This window comes from Aulonocara stuartgranti (genome assembly GCF_965226115.1).
Source record: "Aulonocara stuartgranti genome assembly, chromosome: 12".
NCBI lineage: Eukaryota > Metazoa > Chordata > Actinopteri > Cichliformes > Cichlidae > Aulonocara > Aulonocara stuartgranti.
The window spans coordinates 2,217,918-2,240,000 of record NC_138948.1 but is presented as its reverse complement, the minus strand read 5'-3'; the positions used below and the strand labels follow the sequence as shown (position 1 = coordinate 2,240,000).

The following is a 22,083-nucleotide window of genomic DNA, read 5'->3' as shown; positions in this document are numbered from 1 at the left end:
AGAAGCAGCACAACTAATGTGTCTATGCGAACTGATTTGCGATGTGCACCGTTGGCCCGGCCATTTATTTTTTAATGCACCTTCTCAGATTAATTCACTGCGTGTCGTGCCCAGGGCTGGACTGGGACAAAAAAAACAGCCCGGGCATTTTGACTAGAGACCGACCCCTCAGGTATTAAAGCCATAAAGCCTTTGAATGAAAACAGACGCTGTTGTGACAGTGATGTACAGTCTTGTTGGTATATGTATGACTTCTATACATTTTACATCAGATCAAAACTTTGATTTATCTGAGGGCCTCTGGATGTCTGGGGCCTGGATCTCCTGCATACCTGCTTCATGCCCTGGAGGACGGGGCTGTGGCCCCCCCACACCCTCTAGCAGATCATTACATGAAGGAACCTTTTAAAAAAAACAAGCGCGTCCATGCTCACAGGTGTACACACGGGTGATCACACCCACAAACTACACCCTTTTTGGCTCCTACCTCAAAGCACACTGTGTTCTGTTGATCTTATGTGCTGCACAATAATGTTTAATATTTAGTATTTACTGTTATATTCGCATAGATCATCGCAATGATGTTGTTTATTATATTGCTCTCTTTTTTTTGGGGGTTTTTTTTTGCTTGCTTTCTCTTTTTTCTTTCTCCAGGTGATTGATATATGTATTTTTTGTTTGTTATGTTTGTTTATATGTTTGTTTTTGTTTTTTGCCCTTTATTCCCGTTCCTCTTCCCCGCTGTTTTTCTTTCCCTACCTCTCTTTCTTTCTCCCCTTTCTTTTCCCCCAGTCATGTCTGTCCCATGTTTAGCAAGTGAAAATAAAATAAAATAAACAATAAAAGCAAAGGTGAATCAAACAGACCAATATGGCAAGGCTGGGATGGTCCATTTGGTAAAGTAAATCTGTTGGGCATCTTTCTTTGCCTTTAGACAATAATTCTGATGCAATGCCTGTCCCATTTGGTTCTTTAGCCGTCAGAATTGTTGTCTGAAGGCCAACAAGGATACCCAATGGATTTATTTTACCAAGTGGATCATCACGGCCTTGCCTTATTGGTCCATTTGATCGACCTTTTGTTGTTATTATTTATTTTATTTTATTTTCAGTTGTTACACATGGGTCAAAAATGACTCCAAGATTCCTCACAGCGTTACTGGAGGCCATCCAGAGTAGAGCTGGGCGATAGAACGATAACAATATGTATTGCGAAATAACTTTTTCTCAATAGAAAAATGAAACTATTGCGATAGACCTCACCGCTCTCTCTCTTCCTCTCTTATTAAAAAAAAAAAAAAGAATAGCCAATACAAATTAAGTAGCGCAGAGCCGAACCAATCACAGCCGCAGCGTCACGTCACGTAACTTGTTACGTACAGCTCAAGTGCCAAGCCGCAAGTGTATTTGTTTGGGAAGCAGCCAGCCGCCGTGCCGCCGGGTAATGGAGGAAATGAGTGTGCTAACTAGAGAAAAATCAACCGAGAGCGTGACCGAAGGTTACCGAAGAGAACACAGATGACGGTTCCAATGCCAGAGAGATTGTCGAAAGGAAAGGCCAGAGAAGTTCCGTAGTGTGAAGGTATTTCGGCTATTTGAAGTCTGACAAAAAACAGAGTAATGCGCACTGTAAATTGTGCCAAAAGTATGTTCCCACAAAGTCTGGAAATACAACAAACCTTTTTTATCACCTGAAGCAGTGCCACCCACTAGAGCACGCTCACTCTGACTGAAAGCGCTAATTCGTCGTCGAAAACAACCAGGGGATCCCTGCGAAGCAGCAACAGTCAATTGAGTCGGCTTTCTCCAGCGTCTTACCATGTGACAAAAAACCTAAGAGACATAGCAACATAATGAATGCCATAGCTTACTGTCTTGCTAAAGACATGCTACCAATAAACACGGTCGACAATAAAGGATTCAAGCAGCTAATTATGGTAATGGCTCCTCGTTACCAAGTCCTTGGACATAAACATTTCTCAGACAGCGCTTCCAAAGCAATATTAAATAAATTAGTCAATTTTGTCTCTTCTTCTGTAAAATAAACTAAGATTTATTTTTAGAATTAATATTTTGTTTTTAAGTGGAATTGATAATTTAGTATTCTATTTTGTTTGTTCTATTTTGAAACTTAAATGCTTTAGCGGCTACCTTTTGTGTAGTTTGCAATATTTGCCTTTATTTTGCCTAAACTGAAGCCTCATTTTAAGTACATCTGCCCTGTTGAATTTATTATGGGAAATAAATATTTAAATCAAAACAAGCTGCTGATTATTTCACATTTTACTTGTGAGCAACGGCACATTTAAATCTTACAAATATAGTTATTTGGCTTTTATTGTGATATATATCGTTATCGCCTGAAATGAAAAAAGCATATCGTGATATGAAAAAATCTTATATCGCCCAGCTCTAATCCAGAGTAAGAATCTGCTTAGATACCATATTTCTAAGATTTTCAGGGCCGAGTACAATAACCTCAGTTTGATCTGAATTAAGAAGCAGAAAGTTAGCGGCCATCCAGGTCTTTATGTCTTTAAGACAATCCTGCAGTTTAACTAATTGGTGTGTGTTATCTGGCTTCATGAATAGATTACATCTTTATTCTTGACTCAAATAAGTTGAGTTCATTTGGAAGAACCAAATATGATTCATTGAGAGTACTTTCATTCACCTTAAAGTGAACAACAGTCTGAAAGGGACTTTCTGCCATGTTTTACAGGCAGTCGTGCTTCTGAAGACAAGTTTTTGTTCGCTTTGTTGTGAATATTTACATAAAACCATCCAAGTGTCTGTATCCAGCACCGTCTGTGCAAAACTCCTTCGATGTCAGAGGTTCAAACATGAAAAACAAACAGTTTTCTCTGTCATTGTTGTTTTTTCTTTTTAACTCCACAGTCAGTGAGTTCTGCAGCTGAATGACAGCATGGCAGCAGCATTTGGTGAGTCTTACTGCATGTAAGTGTGACAAAGTATCTGTGAGTTACCTCCCTCTACAAGCACCTCTACAGCTTCATGGACAGATAGAGCTGGGTGTCATCAGCATAGCAGTGAAAATGTATGCTATGTCTTCTAATGATGCTGCCTAAGGGAAGCATGTATAATGTAAACAGAATTGGTCCTAGCACTGAACCCTGTGGAACTCCATAATTAACCTCAGTGTGTGAAGAGGACTCTCCATTTACATGCACAAACTGGAGTCTATTAGATAGATATGATACAAACCACTGCAGCGCAGTACCTGTAATACCTACAGCATGTTCTAATCGCTCTAATAGGATATTATGGTCGACAGTATCGAACGCTGCACTGAGGTCTAGCAGGACAAGCACAGAGATGAGTCCACTGTCAGAGGCCATAAGAAGATCATTTGTAACCTTCACTAAAGCTGTTTCTGTGCTGTGATGAGCTCTGAAACCTGACTGAAACTCTTCAAATAAGCCTCTGCAGATGATCTGTTAGCTGTTTGACAACTACTCTTTCAAGGATTTTTGATATGAAAGGAAGGTTGGAGATTGGCCTATAATTAGCTAAGACTGCTGGGTCTAGAGATGCTTTTTGAGTAAAGGTTTAACTACAGCCAGCTTGAAGGCCTGTGATACATAGCCGATTATTAGAGATAGGTTTATCATATTTAAGATCGAAGAATTAATTAATGGCAGGACTTCTTTGAGCAGTTTTGTAGGAATGGGGTCTAAAAGACACGTTGATGGCTTGGAGGAAGTAATTATTGAAGCTAACTCAGAAAGATCAATTGGAGAAAAAGAGTCTAACTTAACATCAATGGTACTAAGAGTAGCTGTAGATAATATTACATCTGTGGGATGATTACTGGTAATTTTTTCTCTAATGATAAAAATTTTATTTGTGAAGAAGTTCATGAAGTCATTACTAGTTAACGTTAAAGGGATGGTTGGCTCAAAAGAGCTCTGACTTTTTGTCAGCCGTGCTACAGTGCTGAAGAGAAACCTGGGGTTGTTCTTATTTTCTTCAATCAGTGATGAATAGTGAGATTGTCTGGCTTTGCGGAGGGCTTTCTTATAAAGCAGCAAACTATTTCTCCAGGCTAAATGATGATCCTCTAAATTTGTGACACGCCATTTCCTCTCCAGCTTACGAGTCATCTGCTTTAGGCTACGTGTTTGAGAATTATACCACGGAATCAGGTACTTCTGATTAGAGACCTGAGTTTTCACAGGAGCTACAGTATCCAGAGTCGTACGTAGTGAGGAGGTGAAATTATTAACAAGATCAACCTCTGTTGGAGTAGCGCTCAGATAGCTGCTCTGCTCTGTGTTGGTACAGGGCATTGAAGATGATAACTGTCAAGTCAAACCGAGTAGGAGGTGGAGAGCCCTGAGGCAAAAAAGTAAAAGTGACAGACTGGAGGGCGGAACTAATCTTGTGTCTGGGTTTCTGTCGGGAAGGAAAAAGAAGGCAAACTGGGGAGCTACAGGAAGTTGTCACTTACGGGAAAAGCCCAGCATTATTCTTTCAGTAAGTTGTCGCCAACATGGATATTGTGTGGAACTGAAGTATCTACAAAGCCAGGGAGGCAGCCGGTTTTTCACCTATGGCTGACTATGGCTGAAAAGAAGATTAAAGAAAAAGAAAAACAAAAGATCTGCTTGGTCATTGAGTGAAATCCAGTTGTATCTACCACACCTGTGGTAGATGCATCAATCCCTTTCAAGCGGGGAAGCTGCACAAACTTAAAGAGCTTGACAATAACAGTGGGTGGATTATATTCTTAAACTTAGTTACAGCGCTTTCAGAAAGACATCTACTGTGATAAAGTCTACTCTCCACTGCTGTGTAATCAATTATTGTAAATGTAAATGTTATCAGGAAATGATCAGACAGGAGAGGGTTTTCAGGAAACACTGTTAAATGTTCAGTTTCTATGCCATATGTTAAAACAAGATCTAGAGTGTGATTAAAGTGGTGGGTGGGTTCTTTTACATTTTGAGAGAAACCAATTGAGTCTAATAACAGATTAAATGCCATGTTGAGGCTGTCATTCTTAGCATCTACATGGATGTTAAAATCACCCACAATAATTCTTTTATCTGAGCTCAGAACTAAATTAGATATAAAGTCTGAGAAATCAGACAGAAACTCTGTGTAAGGCCCAGGTGGACGATAGATGATAACAAGTAAGACTGGTTTCTGAGTTTTACAGCTGGGATGGACGAGGCTAAGCATCAGGCTTTCAAATGAATTAAAAGTCTGTCTGGGTCTTTGGTTGATTAACAGGCTGGTGTGAAAAATTGCTGCCACACCTCCCCCTCGGCCTGTGCTTCGAGGTTTCTGGTAGTTAGAATGACTCGGGGGTGTTGATTCATTTAAACTAACATAATCATCCTGCTGCAACCAGGTTTCTGTAAGGCAGAGTAAATCAATTTGTTGATCAATTATTAAGTCATGTACTAACAGAGACTTGCAGGAGAGAGACCTAATATTTAATAATCCACATTTCACTGTTTTACTCTTTGGTTCAGATGTGGATACTGTATTGTTCTTTCTTTGTGATTTGTTTTTTAATTTTTTTTATGTTTAAGTTGTTTGCTGCTTCTTTTTAGTTTTTTTTTTTTTTTGTCTGTTTGGAAGCTGACACAGTCTCTGTGGAGATGGGTTTTTTTGGGGGGGGGTAGCAGGAGGAGGGAAGCTGCAGAGAGGCGTGTAATACCGTAGCTGCCTCCACCAGTGTGTGAATGCGAGAGTGAATCTCTTTATCCTGTCTTCCTTCTCTCACCCCAACCGGTCGCAGCAGATGGCCCCGCCTCTCCCTGAGCCTGGTTCTGCCGGAGGTTTCTTCCTGTTAAAAGGGAGTTTTTCCTTCCCACTGTCGCCAAAGTGCTTGCTCATAGGGGGTCATATGATTGTTGGGTTTTTGTCTGTATCTATGAAGCGCCTTGAGGTGACTTTTGTTGTGATTTGGCACTATATAAATAAAATTGAATTGAATTGAATGAATAGTGGCATTGTAAAGCGCTTTGGGTGCCTTGAAAAGCGCTATATAAATCCAATCCATTATTATTAATATTATTAAGACTGCAACTCTGCTTCCTGGTCCCAACTCTGGATAGTCATATTTTGGGGGGTTTAATAAATGTGTCCATATTTCTAGAAATGAGAGCTGCTCCATCCAAAGTGGGATGGATGCCGTCTCTCCTAACAAGACCAGGTTTCCTCCAGAAGGTTTGCCAATTATCTATGAAGCCCACATCGTTTCTGGGACACCACTCAGACAGCCAGCAATTTAAGGAGAACATGCGGCTAAACATGTCACTCCTGGTCTGATTGGGGAGGGGACCAGAGAAAACTACAGAGTCCGACATTGTTTTAGCAAAGTTGCACACCGATTCAATATTGATTTTAGTGACCTCCGATTGGCGTAACCGGATGTCATTACTGCCGACGTGAATTATGACTTTACTGAATTTACATTTACTCTAAGCCAGCAGTTTTAAATTTCCTTCAATGTCGCCTGCTCTGGCCCCTGGAAGACAATTGACTATGGTTGCCGGTGTCTCTAGCTTCACATGTCTGAGAACAGAATCACCAATTATCAGAGTTTGACCCCCGGCGGGTGTGTCGCCGAGTGGGGAAAACGGTTAGACACACGAACAGGTTGGTGGTGTACCTGGGGCTTCTGTTTTGGACTATGCTTCCTCCTCACCGTGACCCAGCCGCCCTCTTTCCCCAGCTGCTTGGGGTCTGCCGGGGAACAGCTAGCGGGGCCTACGCTATCTTCGGCTGCACCAGCTACAGGGGCCTGGCTAGCTACGGGTGAATGAAGGGTGCGAAGCCGAGTCTCCAATTCAGTAATCCTGGCCTCCAGCGCTGCAAATATGCTACATTTGTTACAGATATCATTATTGCTAAAGGAGGCCGAGGAGTAACTAAACATCTGACATAATGAGCAGGAAAGTGCAGGAGGGACAGGTGAAGTAGCCATGGTGCTAACGAGTCGGCTAAGCTAGTGAAACAGTACAGAGACAGTGAGTGAATACTTTGGCTATAAGTTAGGTAGTGAGAATGTCAGAATGTATTTTCTGAAAATTAAAAGTCATGTTTAATAATCTTTCCCAGAATTAATGTGATCTGTTCATACAGTCAGTCGTTGACATTAAAAGTGCTTTGTTCCATCTGATGTAGTCATTGCAGGATAACACGTATCAGTGCATAAACTACTACTAATAATAGTAGTAGTAGAAGACCTTGGAGAGTTATGTATTTCTTTATCTTTGCAGGACCACAAGACACTTTTCCCAGACGTCGCAGGAACAGCATCAAACTTCTGCCCCCCCACAGTGAGTTTTTAAAGAAAAGATTATGTTTAATGCAAACTTTAACTGGGCAATTTAAGGTGGAAGACATTAGACAGGAGCAGGTGAAGACAAATTATAGCAGGAAGTGTGAACCTTGTTTGGAATCATGAAAACCTCTTAGTGCACGGATTCTGCTTTCTCTCTTTACATTTAAAGCTAATATAATGTATAGAAAAGTGAAGAAAACTATTTTATGTAAACTTTTGGGGGTCATTTCTGGGAGAGGTTACAGCAAATCAAATGTGTCCTTAACTTCATGTTAACAGATCAAACATTCAGGACACCAGTGTTTATGTAGTTCTATGCCACAGACATGAAGTTGGTGCAATTTATTGAAACTGTGATGTATCCTGTGGTAATGATGATCAAAAGAGATTATAGAAATAAAATTGTGCCAAACAAGAAAAAAAATTGGTCTTCAGATTCTGTGGATTTAAAACTGAGCTTTTAACAGAGGTTAATTTTATTTTTCAACTCTCAAACTTTATGTAGTATTCTCACATGTGAATATATATTTATGGCTCAGTAATGATCCATAAATACGAGAAAAAAATAACACATATTTAAACAAAATGACAATTTTTGCACATTTTTCAATAATTACAACTCAGTGGTTACAAGTGGAAAATCATTAAATTTAGATTAATTGAAACCTATGATATAATGTTGTTGCTGCTTGTATTAACTTTGAAAGATTCTTTGTTCAGTGTTTGTGTTTGCTGTCGTTTCAGTGTCTGAGCTCAGAGCTGTCCTGCTGGGGAACAGCTGGTCTGAGAGGAGCTCAGTGGGGAACTTTATACTGGGAGAGAAGAAGTTCAACCCTGAGGAAGAACTGGACCGATGTGTGAGAGTCAGTGGACACATTCAAGGGAAAGAAATATTTCTCATCAACACTCCAGATCTGCTTCATCCAAACATCTCAGAGGACAAAATAAAGGAACATGTGAAAAACTGTGTGAGGCTCTCTGATCCTGGACCTCATGTGTTCCTGCTGGTTCTACAGCCTGAAGACTTCAATGAGCATCAAAAAACGAGACTCTGCAGAGTCCTGAACTTCTTCAGTGATCAGTCCTTTGATCATTCACTGGTTCTGATATCACCACCCAGGCGTCTGGGTTTAGGGTATGTGTTAATCTATTATGCTGCTATACAGGAAATGATGCAAAGATGTAATAACAGGTCACTGCAGCTTGAAAACCTCAACATTCGGGAGTTACTAGAAAACATGGAACGCATTGTAGAAATGAACAATGGAACACATGTGACCTGTCAGCACACCAGCGCTGAACAAAGAAAAAAAGCTCCTATTACTTTGAATTATCCTCAGCCTGTTGGTAAGTAAAAACCCCCAAACTCTATCTGTAGATATTTTAACATAAAGACACTTTCTAAAGTGCTCAGAAGGAACGATCCACCAAGAACATGAAGCAGCATTTACTGAAGATGGAAAAAGTGAAGAAAGACCAAAAGGCTTTTAGGATCAGTCAGACTGTCTGAGAGTAATTTCCTGTTTGTATCTTTGCTCCTTTACAGGACGTAGACTCTGCATGTTGCTGTTTGGAGGAAACTCAGCAAAGAAGACAGCACTCTGTAACTTTATTGTGAAGACAAATTATGATTTTTCAGGATTTTCTCCAGACAGAGAAGTTTTCCATGGAGAGTGGAGAGGAAAACCTTTAACAGTAGTGAAAACTCCTGACTTCTTAAATCCGTCTCTGAAAGCAGCGAGAGAAGAGATGAAGAGCTGTGTGAGTCTCTGTCCTCCTGGACCAAATGTTCTGCTGCTGATGGTGAAACCTTCTGATTTCACTATGCAGAGCAGAAGAACTCTCAGTTTGACCCTGAGTGTGTTTAATGGAGATGCCTTTAAACACTCAATGGTCATCATCACAGATGAGGAGGAGATGGGAGTTCCAGTTAATTCTCTACTTAGAGATTGTGAAGGTAGACAGTACAACATGTTTGAAAATGATCACAGACAGTTGATGGAGAAGATTGAGAACATCGTGCATGAGAACAAAGGAAAATTCCTCACAGTCACTGAAGAGACCATCAGACCAAAGTCTGAAGACATCAAACCACCTGAAGGGATAAGAAGATCTCAGTCCCAATACGTCAAACAAACTGAAGAGACCATCAGACCAAAGTCTGAAGACATCAAACCACCTGAAGGGATAAGAAGATCTCAGTCCCAATACGTCAAACAAACTGAAGAGACCATCAGACCAAAGTCTGAACACATCAAACCACCTGAAGGGATAAGAAGATCTCAGTCCCAATACGTCAAACAAACTGAAGAGACCATCAGACCAAAGTCTGAACACATCAAACCACCTGAAGGGATAAGAAGATCTCAGTCCCAATACGTCAAACAAACTGAAGAGACCATCAGACCAAAGTCTGAACACATCAAACCACCTGAAAAGATCAGAAGAATAAAATCTGAACTCATCAAACCATCTTTAAACCTGGTTCTGTGTGGGAGGAGAGGAGCAGGGAAGACGTCAGCAGCCAAGGCCATTTTAGGTCAGACTGAGCTTCATTCAGCCTCCAACTCATCAGAGTGTGTTAAACATCAGGGAGAGGTGTGTGGACGTTGGGTTTCCCTGGTGGAGCTGCCTGCCTTGTATGGAAAACCTCAGGAGGCAGTGATGGAGGAATCACTCAGGTGTATCTCCCTCTGTGATCCTGAGGGTGTCCATGCCTTCATCCTGGTCCTACCTGTGGCTCCCCTCACTGATGAAGACAAGGGAGAGTTAGAGACCATCCAGGACACATTCAGCTCTCGAGTCAATGACTTCACCATGATTCTGTTCACTGTGGACTCAGATCCTACAGATCCAGCTGTTGGTAACTTTGTAAGACAAGACAAGGACATTCAGAAGCTCCATCAGACTTACAGTGAACAGTTAGTTGTTCTCAACATCAAAGAAAAGCGAATGATTGCAAAGCTTCTGCATGAAGTGGATAAGATGAAAGCTAAAGGATCCAAGTGCTTCACAAAAGAAATGTTCACCAAAGCTCAAATGGAGAAGGTAACAAGACTTAAAGCTGAACTTCAGGAAGTTAAACACAGCAGTGTGGCTTCATCTGATGATGCACATCAAACTGAACAGTCCATCAGGATGGTGCTGCTCGGAAAAACTGGCAGTGGGAAAAGTGCAACTGCAAACACCATTTTGGGCAAAAAGGTGTTTTTATCTAAAGTCAGTCAGATTTCTGTGACCAGAGAATGTCAGAAAGCAGCAGGAGAGATTGATGGATGTCCCGTTGTTGTGGTCGACACCCCCGGCTTGTTTGACACGACTCTGTCCAGTTATGAAGTTCGACAAGAGCTTCTGAACTGTATCAGCATGTTGTCTCCTGGACCTCACGTGTTCTTACTGGTGCTGCAGATCGGTCGATTTACAGAGGAGGAGAAAGAAACTGTGAAAAAGATCAAAGAGATTTTTGGAAAGAAGTCAGGAAACTTCATCATTGTTACCTTCACCAGAGGAGATGAGCTTGAAGACACATCCATTGAACGTTACATAGAAGAAGACTGTTCTGATTTTGTAAAAACTCTGATTAAAGACTGTGGAGGCAGATACCACGTCTTCAACAACAAAGATCCAAAAAACCGTAGACAAGTGACAGACCTGCTGATCAAAATTGAAGCCATGTTGAAAGACAATTATGGCGGATACTACACCACTGAGATGTTCCAAGAGGCTGAGGCAGCGATACAGAAGGAGATGGAGAGGCTGCTGAAAGAGAAGGATGAAGACATGATGAGAGAGAGGGAGGTGCTTAAAAGGAAACATGAAGGAGAAATGCAAAAAGTAAAAAGACAAATGGAAGAACAGATCTCTAAATTTGAGTCTGAGAAAGAGCAGAGCTTGAAAAAACTCAAGCAGATGGAGGAACGCATTAACCAGGAGCGAGAAGAGAGAGAGAGAGAACGGAAAATCAGAGAAGATGAAAACAGAAAGAGGAAAGAACAGGAAGAAACTCAACGACTACAATGGAAACTAAAACTGGAAACTTTGGAGAAGCAAATAGAATCTGAATCAAAGGAAGAGCTCATCAGAGAGCTGGAGCAAAACAGAGAAGAAATGAGAAGAGAGAGAGAGGCCTGGGAGATGGAAAGGAAAGACTGGTGGGACAATAAGTATCAAGAAAGTAAACAGAGACGAGAAGCAGAAGATAAGAAAATCAAAAAGCTGACAGAAAAATATGAAAAGGAAAAAGAAGATTATCACAGAAGAATAAAAGATGACAGTGTCAGAATAGAACAGGAGGAAAGAAAAAGAAGAGAATTAGAGAATGACAACAAGAAAAAAATGAAACAAATGAAGCAGAAACATGAAGACGAGGCCAGAAATCAAGCTGAAGAGCTCAATGACTTCAAAGAGAAATACACCAGTGACTTTGAATCTCTGATAGAGAAATATAATGAAGAGATAAGGGATCTGAAGGAAACGTATAAGATGTTGATGCAAAGGCATGAGAAACACAAACATGAGTATTCTCATTTGCACAAGGTCTCCAGTGACAAAGAAGAAAGACTGAAGAAAGAATTGGAGGAAATGCAGAAAAAGCATGAAGAAGAAATTAACAAATATAAACAAAAACATAAATGCATCATAGCCTGATGACTTTAAACAGTGCAGCAGTAAAACAGAGAAGAACACATGAGTTTCATACCAGTGTTTGAAAGTGAACATAAAATAAAACATGGAACATCACAAAGGACCTACAGTTGCCTCAGACCAGAGAGCGAGTGATAGAGAGAGCACCACTTTTGTTTGTTTGTTTTTTCAATTAACAAAGCAGCAAAATGCAAAATTGCTGCTGAAATCTGTCATTTTTAATTTTTAGACTCTGGAAAGGCAGCAGTGTCAGCAAGACACCAACATTAGTGTTTATTATCAGAGCCATATTTTTACACTGAGTGTTTTTACTATTGTGCCCAGCAGGTGGTGCTCTCATAAAAGGACATTAATCTTCTCCTTTTGAAAGTAAAAGTAATTCAAAGTAATTCACCAAATTATTGTCTGTTAATGATTTCCACTGCAAACCTGGAAATACTGAACAGTCTACAGATGATGTATTTGAAATATTAAGTGTATGATTTGTATTATATGAGCCACAAACATTTTATGGCAGGATTAAAAACATAATAATAATTTCTGATCTGTTCTTTGCAAGTCGTATTCATACGGAGCCCCCCAGGGGACATGGGAGAAAAAAAAATTAGGGAGAAAAAAAAAAATTAAGACGGACTTTTGCGAGATCTCGCAAAAGTCCGTCTTAATTTTTTTTTTCTCCCTAATTTTTTTTTTTTCCTCCGTAATTTTTTTTTCTCCCATGTCCCCTGGGGGGCTCCGTATATTCATTTAAATAGGAAGAAAAATAGTTGTGAAAAATTTACTTTGTAAACAATAAGATAACATACATTTAGATATAAAATTGGTAAATATCAAAATACATGCACATAATAATTATGGATATTGAGGGTTTAAAAAACTTATATGATGTTACTACATTATTTTCTAATGTGTCTTTGTAAGCATTTATTTGAGCACTGTGTTTATATAAAGTTTGATACAATTATTTAAGGGGTAGGAAATGTTTTATTGACTTTTATTGACTTATGAACAGTTTTACTCTGATTTTATTGGTGGATACTATACACGTGCAGTGCCATAGTTCCCATATGGAAATTCAGAGTGAATATAAAAAAGTTGCTGGACATTATGTAAGAATGTTTTATAAAAATAAAATGTCCTTCTATTAATGTATCATGTGTGATTACTGGAAAGTTGGGAACATATATGGATATATGGCAGACTTTCTTTATAAATAACCTAAAAGGGCTAAAATGTTGTTCTTCAGTTTTGTTGGATCAGGTTACAGAAGCATAGAGCTGCCACCCAAGCAAAAGAAAAATAGAGGTATATCACATTATAACATGAAAACTTGTTCTAACAATATATTTTTCACGTTTGAACAACATAAAAATTATATTGTTAAAATGTGATAATCACATTGTTTGAACAATAAAGTTTTTTACGTTATAGCATATCTTTTATTGTTAAAACACAATATATTTGTTTGCCTTAAAACATAGTGAAGTGGATGACAGTGCAGATCAGAGTGCGAGAAAATGGCTGGTTTATCTGAATTCATTAAGTTCTATTTCGTGCTTGGACTGAGGCATGGGGAGATCTTGCTGTTATTGACCAGCTTGGACAGTACTGTGATAAGCATGCAGACACGTAGAAGAAACCTAAAACGCATGGGACTGTACAGGAGAAAGAGTCCGATCCGACTGAGGTGGCAGGATTTCTTATTGATCAACTGGAGGGACACGGCAGGGTCCATGGATATAAACTACACCACCTGAACTGCATTCAGGCAGGTTATGTTGTCACGCAGAGTACTGTGAGACATTTACCAAAATATCTTGATATGGGGTTGAGAGAAAGACAGACAGAGAGAGGATAACCAGGCTTATTATCATTGTGTTCAGAATAGGAAAAAAAAAATCATATTTCATTGGCCAGAAACATAAAATCAGGCTGACTTAAACAATTCACGTTCAATAATTAATAATTTTCCCCAATATTACGCATCTACCACTGTTATTCTTGTTGTTGGGTATTTTTGATAAACTCTATTGTTCTGACTGATACGGTGCTCTTGGGTGACATGTTGAGCCAAAAGAAATGTGTTTTTGTACTGATATAAGATAAATATTAAATATTTAACAGGAAGAGCTGCAGCAAGTTGCACATCTGTGGAACACCCACATAATATGAGGAAGCAGAAATGCAGTTGCTCCATGTTAGGGGTGGTTTTGTTGATCCATTTTCCGATTAAAATCAATTCATTAAAATCCTGAATTGATTTTTAAATATAAATCTATTTTGCCCAGAATCTCAGGTTGAACCTCATAAATTTCAACAACCACCAAACAGCTAAAACAGTAAATGAGAGCAGGTACACAGATTCTGCACAATGACGTAAACACAGAGCGCGCACGTGCCGACGGATCATAATGTAATGCTGGGCATACACTGTGATTTTTGAGCTGATTTTTCAGTCGTGCGACCGTTTTGGTGATCGGCCCGAGTTTCGCCTTGATCGTGCGTCATGCATCGTGTAGTATACATGGGGTAACGAGAAGTGATTAATAAAATTAATTAATAAAAAAGATATAAGATAATTATTGTTATTTTTTTGGGTTTTCTGTTTCAAGGTCATAGCAAATTAATTTCTCAATATATGCAACCAAATCCATGTACTCCAGTGAAATATCAAAATTAAACCAGGTCCTTGTCATTTACAAGTCCCACAGCCCGTTCTCACTCCCGACACGTAAAATACTGACGATTTGTCACGTCCCTTAATTCAAATTCTTTTGTTTTCATTCTAATTCCATTGTTTGTTTTAGAATTCTGTTGTTTTCATTCAAATTCCGTTGTTTTCGTTCAAAATCTGTTGTTTTCATTCTAATTCTACTCTTTTTATTCAAATTCTATTGTTTGTTTTAGAATTCTGTTGCTTTCATTCAAAATCTGTTCTATACATTCAAATTCCGTTGTTTTCATTCAAATTCCATTGTTTGTTCTCAAATTCTGTTGTTTTTATTCAAATTCTATTGTTTATGTTAAAATTCTGTTGCTTTCATTCAAACTCTGTTCTGTACATTCTAATTCTGTTGTTTTCATTCTAATTCCGTTGTTTGTTTTCAAATTCTGTTGTTTTCATTGAAATTCCTCTGTTTTCATTCAATTGATTTTGTTTTCATTATAATTCTACTCTTTTTATTCAAATTATATTGTTTATTTTAAAATTCTGTTGCTTTCATTCAAATTTTGTTCTATACATTCAAATTCCGTTGTTTTCATTCTAATTCCGTTGTTTTCATTGAAATTCCCCTGTCTTCATTCAAATGATTTTGTTTTCATTATAATTCTACTCTTTTTATTCAAATTCCATTGTTTGTTCTCAAATTCTGTTGTTTTTATTCAAATTCTATTGTTTATTTTAAAATTCTGTTGCTTTCATTCAAACTCTGTTCTGTACATTCTAATTCCGTTGTTTTCATTCTAATTCCGTTGTTTTCATTCTAATTCTGTTCTTGTCAGGGTCCTGGGTCTCCTGACCCAGCGTTTTAGTTCTTTGTGATTTTTGTATTATTGTACTTGGTGTGAGTTTCTAGTTTCGATCCCTTGCCCTTCATGTTTCTCTATGTCCCCTCTGTTCTGTGTAAATCTGTGTCTGCAGGTTTGAGTTCCCCTCTGTGTCTCTCGGTTCTTAGAGTCCTCTGCCTTATGGTTTATGTCTCTGTGTTTCTTAGTTGCTGTCTCCACGGTGTCAAGTTCGCGTCTCTGTGTGATCCTTCCTGTTTTACTTTGAAGGTCCGTGTCTTATGTGAATGTGTCCTGCTTTGCTTGTCTCGTCAGTTCTAATTTCCCCCAGCTGTGCTCTCCTTCTGTGTCTCATTCTCCTCGTTACTTCCCAGTGTATTTAGTCCCTGTGTTTCTCTGAGTCAGTGTTGCGTTGTACCCTCAACAAGCTGTGTGTGTTTTGCCTCCGTGTTACCAGTGAGTTTGTTTCCAGCTCTAGTTTCAGTTCAGTATTTCTGCTTCAGTGTTTTTAGTCCACCAGCGTTTTTGTTTGTCTTTTGGTGAGTTTAGTTAGTAAGAGGTTTTACAGCAATAAAGCTGCGCTTTAAGTTGAACTTCTGTGTCTGAGTCCTGCATTTTGGATCCACCACTCCTGCTTGCCCACCTGCCACACAGCCAACCATGACAGATCTGTTCATTCTAATTCCGTTCTTTTCATTCAAATTCTGTTCTTTTCATTCAAATTCCATTGTTTTGATTCAAATTCTGTTCTGTACATTCTAATTCTGTTGTTTTCATTCTAATTCTACTCTTTTTATTCAAATTCTATTGTTTGTTTTAGAATTCTGTTGCTTTAATTCAAAATCTGTTCTATACATTCAAATTCTGTTGTTTTCATTTTAATTCCGTTGTTTTCATTCAAAGTCCGTTGTTTTTGATCAAATTCTGTTCTTTTAACCCTTGTGCTCCCCTTCGGGGCAGCCCCAGACCCCGGGGGTCCCAAAGTACCCCACCCTCAGTAGAGACAGGTGAATGAAAATGAAAAAAAGAAGAGTGTCCCAGAGCGATTCTAATGGGTTCGTCAGGGGATCGGGAAAGAAAACGTAGCACTTGGGGGCCACGCACAGAAGCTGCTGCGGCAGCGTGGGGGTCATTGATACCCCAGTACATGAAAATGAAGCATAATAATAATAATAATAATAATAAGAAGAAGAATAAGAAGAAGAAGAAGAAAAATACAACACACAGACGCTTCTGAGTTTTATTTTATTTTATTTGAAATTACACTCACGATACAACTGAGGCAATCTGGAAGGCCATACCATTTAGGGACATGCGCAATAGGGGGGTGCGTATTGTATTTTTGATTACAATATCAACAAACTGTCCGTGTTTCAGGGGCTCGGTGCTGTACGGCGCCTCTGGTGGCTGTGAATACATGATCAGGAGACGTTGAATGGAAGGAATGAAACGCGGCGTGAGGAGTCTTTTCCTGATGCTGTAATAATGTTCAGCGTAAAAGTCATCCTCCAAGTGTCACAGCGGGATGGAACGGACACACGCGCAGGCTCTGAGTTGGGGAACACAAGAATCTTTATTACAGCACACCAGGCGATCTATTTACAGAGGTGAGGGGGAAGCCGGGCTCCGGGGGTCCACACACAAAGGGAAAAGACACTGAAAGTCCACACGCACTCCGTCCACTCCTCATGCTCCTCTCCACACTCCACAGAAAACACGATGACGTACTCCACTCCTCGCACACTCAATCACTCAGGAAACACAGGGGTTGGTCCAGGGAATGTGGGTCGGCAACGGTCCAGCGACGAGAAACACAGAGCTGCCGTCTTATAAAGGAGCTGGAACGCTTTTGTAACGAGCCACAGGTGCGTGATGGTGACCAGGACCAAGGGCAGAAGCCCACAGGTGAGCTCCGCCCTGGCAGAGGGAGGAGGGAAAGAGAGGAAGGGAGAGAGCAGGAACAAAATGAAAAACATATGTAGCCATACTGAGCCGACCGGGTAGGCACAGGAACCCTGACACCAAGACTCGCAGACACTCGTGTTGTCTCTGGCTGGGGTGATTGGTCTTGCACCCGTTGCATGCTTCGGTGCGGTACTCGTTGATCACTAGGTCGAGTAGGTGATACACCTACGCAGTTTTCACGGTATCGACGAGTAAAGAAGACGCCCAACCGTCAAGCTCGGCGTCTTGCCGCTCCTCTCCTCTGTCACACTCCGCGTCGGACAGTCTCTCTCCCTCTTCCGAGAACGAACGAGACAATCGCCTTCTATTGAAAATACTAGAAAGGGGGGCTTATTTTTTTTGTTTTATAGCGATTTCATAGAACAGCTACAGCGTAGGCAAACATTCAGTGAGTGAGTAAGTAAGTAAGTAAGTACATAGACTGCATTAGAACTAGAAATCCTAGAAAACAAGTGAAATGAAACTCAGCCTTCATAGTGTAACAAGGAGAAACGGGGTGGGTTTAGCTAAGCGAACATTGCCAGTGTACAATTTAACTGAGAATATCCAAGGGCTCCACTGAGCCCCGTGAGAACATAAGATGTAAAGTATGCTCCTGTGCCAAATAATCCCAAGACAGGGAGGCCGAAGAATTTACACCGCTCCCTCAATTCGATCCTCTCCTCTTCTTCCCGTTTTCTTTGTTCTTCCTCCTTTCTCCTCTTCAGCCTTTCTCATTCGAGTTTCTTCTGGGCCGCCTTATACATCTCGTTGGTGTAGTGGTTTCCTCCACTGAAATCCACCATTTCATCTATTTCATCCAGAAGACAGCCCCGGAGTGTCGATCACAGCGATATTTCTTCCGTCTTCACCCTCTGCCTCGTTTCTGAGACAGCCGTCGGTGACAGACTCGGGCGAAATGTCTTCTTTGAAAGCATTCGCATCCCCCAGGATGGTGTTTCCAGATGCACTCTTTCCCGATCCTGTTTTACTGACCAGAAGGAGTCTCAGTTCTTCACGGGTCACAAAGCCTGCGGGGTTGGGGAAATGATGGTAACATTTGAATCATTCTAGAACCCCCCCCCCTAAAACACTACGTTACGCTAGGCTATTAGATTACACTAGGCTATTCTTTTGTTATCTTTGTATTGATGTTGACAGCGAGCAGTTTGCCCACATAACGCCAGTAGCACAAGCAACACACATCCCTGGATCCGGCCTTTGGTCGCCAACATTTTCAGTAAGCTAAGAAAAGAAGAAAGAAAAAAGAGGTGAAATTAAGGCACATTCAAGGAAAGTATTTCAGATCAGATTAGCAAGTTAAACCACACTGAAAATACACGTTGAATAAAAACCAATAAAAGAACTTTAAAACGGAACCTAAATTCGATTGGAAGCCAATGTAGAGAGGCCAACACCAGAGTGAAATGGTCTAACTTCCTTCTACCAATCGAGCCGCAGTATTTTGCACTAATTGTAAGCAGTGGCAGAGCGTGGGGGTGGCTTACTGGGCTTAAGCCCGGGTTGTTTTTTCAGAAGCCGGGGTCTTTTGGAGTGTAATTTTTTCATAGTTAGATGCCTGGCTGACAACTGTATAAAACAAAAAACTACACACAATATTGGAAGCACATAGTGCACACTGTGGGAATTTACGACTGTGCGTAAATCCCCACTCATATTGGTATGATCCGAGCTCAGACACTAAGCGACTGAGCGAGGGGGCGGGGCAGCTGCTGCCTGTGAGTGAGTTGTTGGAGAAATGGAGCGAGGCAGCCGGAGGAGAACTGAAGTTTGACCAGGTACCAAAGCAAATCATTCGTACTGCACAAATAATGTAAATATGACGGTGCATCACGAAAGATCTGATCTTTCACTTGACTCATATTACGTTACTCGCTCTTCGAGTGAATCAACAAATGGCGAAATGAAAAGCCGGACAACAACACTGCTGTTTCTTTAGAGAGTCTCAGCTTACATGTGTGTTTATTTCATATTTTCAGTTGTTTCCCTCCACGGCTAAATAAATCGGCTTCAGTAATGCACTGATATACAAGCATGGATATAAGGGGCTTCTTTCAAAGAAACAACTCTGGTAGTATTTTATATATTATGCTTTGTATGTTGTTCAGTATATTTCTATGCAAAACAAGAGGGATTTCAATACACAGCAGTATATTCACAGTTTAAACCAGATATTTACACTTTATGGAAAACACAAGAACATTTTTACTGTACAACATCAATTTAGAGTCAACTTGTTTTGTTTTGGATAAATAAATATTGAAATATCTTTTGAATTAGTTAAATGTCAGAATAAAGAGAGACAGAGCTTCTATTTTTTATCACTTTCATCAAATTTAGGAGCACATATACACTAAGTTTACTGTTAATTAATAAGAAAACTCCAGACGATTCCATTCTGAGCTGAAGAAGCTTCTGATAGGTTCGTAGAGTCCATGTGAGTAAACTGGTGGCACAGCTGTGGATGCATATAAGGCAAAACACAGAGCCTGTTTCTGTGACATGGGAACATCAAGAGATGTCAACCAAAACACCAGGAACAGAACTGTAGAGCTCCATAAGTGTGGCTCAGTTTGAATACAATTTGGTGCCATTTGCAATTAAGAAATACAGACAGTTTCTCTCTTTACTCTTAAAGTTAACAAATATGTTTTTTATATTTATCAACCTAAAAATTTTTTTAGTCTGATTTGATGCTACAATTAAAAAAGTGTTTGTGTTTTTATCTGAAGAGTGTGTAAATATCTGGTTTCCACTGTATATTTGATGATTGTCAGCACAAAGAGGGAGAGAGAGGAACAGAGAGGGAGAGGAGAATGAGGACAGAACAGAGATGAACAAGAGCAGGTGAGACACACATGTTAGTCAAATGGTTGTTTGCCAAAAGTATCACCGTATCATAGGTACTCATGTATCTCGTACCTATGGCGAATTGGTCCTGGGTGGGGGACCAGACAAAGACCAATTCAGAAGACCCTTACGAGAGTATCACCGAAGGAACAGTTTACACTGCCCGGAACAAAGCCCGGGGAGGGTGTCCAAGGGTGGCCGGGGCTTAGTCCATGGGGCCCGCCTGGGCATAGCCCGAGAAGGGGACATGGGCCCATCCGCCATAGTGGTCGAGGGCATTGTGTGCTGGGCGGCGGCCAGGAGCGGTGGCCCTGGTGGACTGATCCCCGCTACCAAGACTGGCAACTGGGACATGGAATGTCACCTCTCTGGTGTGGAAGGAGCCTAAGTTAGTGCGTGAGGTTGAGAGGTACCAGCTAGATATAGTCGGCGTCAACTCAACGCATGGCTTGGGCTCTGGAACCAGTCTCCTGGTGAGGAGCTGGACTCTGTCTCAGTCTAGAGTTGCCCATGGTGAGAGGCAGGGGGCTAAGGTGGGTATCCAGTATCCCCTTGGCTTGCTGCCGGCACGTTGGGGTTTTTCCCGGTGAATGAAAGGGTTTGTTTCTTGCGCCTTCGTGTCGGGGAACGGGTCCTGACTGTAGTCTGAGCTTGAGCTGCCACCAAGGGAGCCACCAAGCTGAAGGAGGCCTATCGGGCTCGGTTAGTTTGTGGGACTTTGGGGACAGCTGATAGTTACCAAGAGGCCAAACGGAACGTGGCTCTGGCAGCGGCTGAAGCAAAAACTTGGGTGCGGAACACTGGACCAGCTCTTTATCCTCTCAAGGATACTTGAGGGTGCGTGTGAGTTTGCCAAACCAGTCTACATGTGTTTTGTGGACTTGGAGAAGTCCGGGAGTATGGGGTGTCTGGGCCATTGCTACGGGCCTTTCAATCCTTACACAAACATTGCAAGAGGTTGGTACACATAGCCGGCCATAAGATGGACTCGTTTCCGGTGGGTGATGGACTCCACCAGGGCTTCCCTTTGTCACAGATTCTGTTCATAATTTTTATGGATAGAATTTCTAGGCGTAGCCACGTGGCTGAAGGCTTTCACTTGGGTGGTCTCAGAATCTCATCTCTGCTTTTCGTGAATGATGTAGTTCGGGTGATGGCCTTTGGAACGATTCGCAGCCAAATGTGAAGCGGTGGGGATGGGAATCAGCACCTCCAAGTCTTAGACATAGTCCTCAGCCGGAAGAAGGTGGAGTGCCCACGCTGGGTCAGGTACGAGTTCCTGCCTACAGGGAAGAAGTGGAAAAACTTTCAACATGGTGCAGCCAAAAACAATCTGGTCCTCAACACCACAAAAACCAAAGAAATTTCAGCCCACACAAATTAATGGGGTCTGTGTGGAGAGGGTCTCTGACTTCAAGCTCCTGGGCCCGCACCTGGGTGACGACCTATCCTGGAAAACAAACACCACAGCTATGATCAAGAAGGCACAGCAGCAACTCAAGGCTCAAGGTTCAAGGTTCTTTATTTGTCACATGCATAGTTATACAAGTATAACACACAGTGAAATGTAGCCTGACACGCTCCTCGACACGCTGTAGAGGAAGAACATTATATATATATATATATATATATATATATATATATATATATATATATATATATATATATATATATATATATATATATATATATATATATGTTGCCTTCTGGTACCAGAAGGCAACATTGCAGACATAGAGGACAGTTACAAGTACCTGGGGATCCCGCAGGCAAATGGGAACCATGAAGAGGCCGCTA

At 40.8% G+C, this 22,083-nt stretch overlaps 2 protein-coding genes across 6 annotated transcripts in view; both read left to right on the top strand.

Annotated features, from left to right (window-relative positions):
• LOC309719126 (uncharacterized protein) overlaps window positions 1-12,527 on the top strand; it is a 42,189-nt gene extending 29,662 nt beyond the window's left edge. Inside the window, exons 3-6 of one of the 5 annotated variants that reach the window (XM_082555001.1) lie at window positions 2,902-2,941; window positions 7,256-7,315; window positions 8,065-8,667; window positions 8,867-12,527. In XM_082555001.1, the coding sequence (XP_082411127.1) occupies window positions 2,926-2,941; window positions 7,256-7,315; window positions 8,065-8,667; window positions 8,867-11,967 (3,780 nt within the window). In that variant the 5' untranslated portion in view covers window positions 2,902-2,925 and the 3' untranslated portion in view covers window positions 11,968-12,527. Of the gene's footprint in view, window positions 1-2,897; window positions 2,942-7,155; window positions 7,316-8,064; window positions 8,668-8,866 lie in introns of those variants that run through there. The other 4 variants (XM_082555002.1, XM_082555003.1, XM_082555000.1 and 1 more) reach the window with 4 other exon arrangements.
• The window catches only part of LOC309719139 (GTPase IMAP family member 8-like), a 286,835-nt gene that overhangs the window by 204,457 nt on the left and 60,295 nt on the right, over window positions 1-22,083 (top strand). The gene's annotated exons all lie outside the window — the stretch shown is intronic.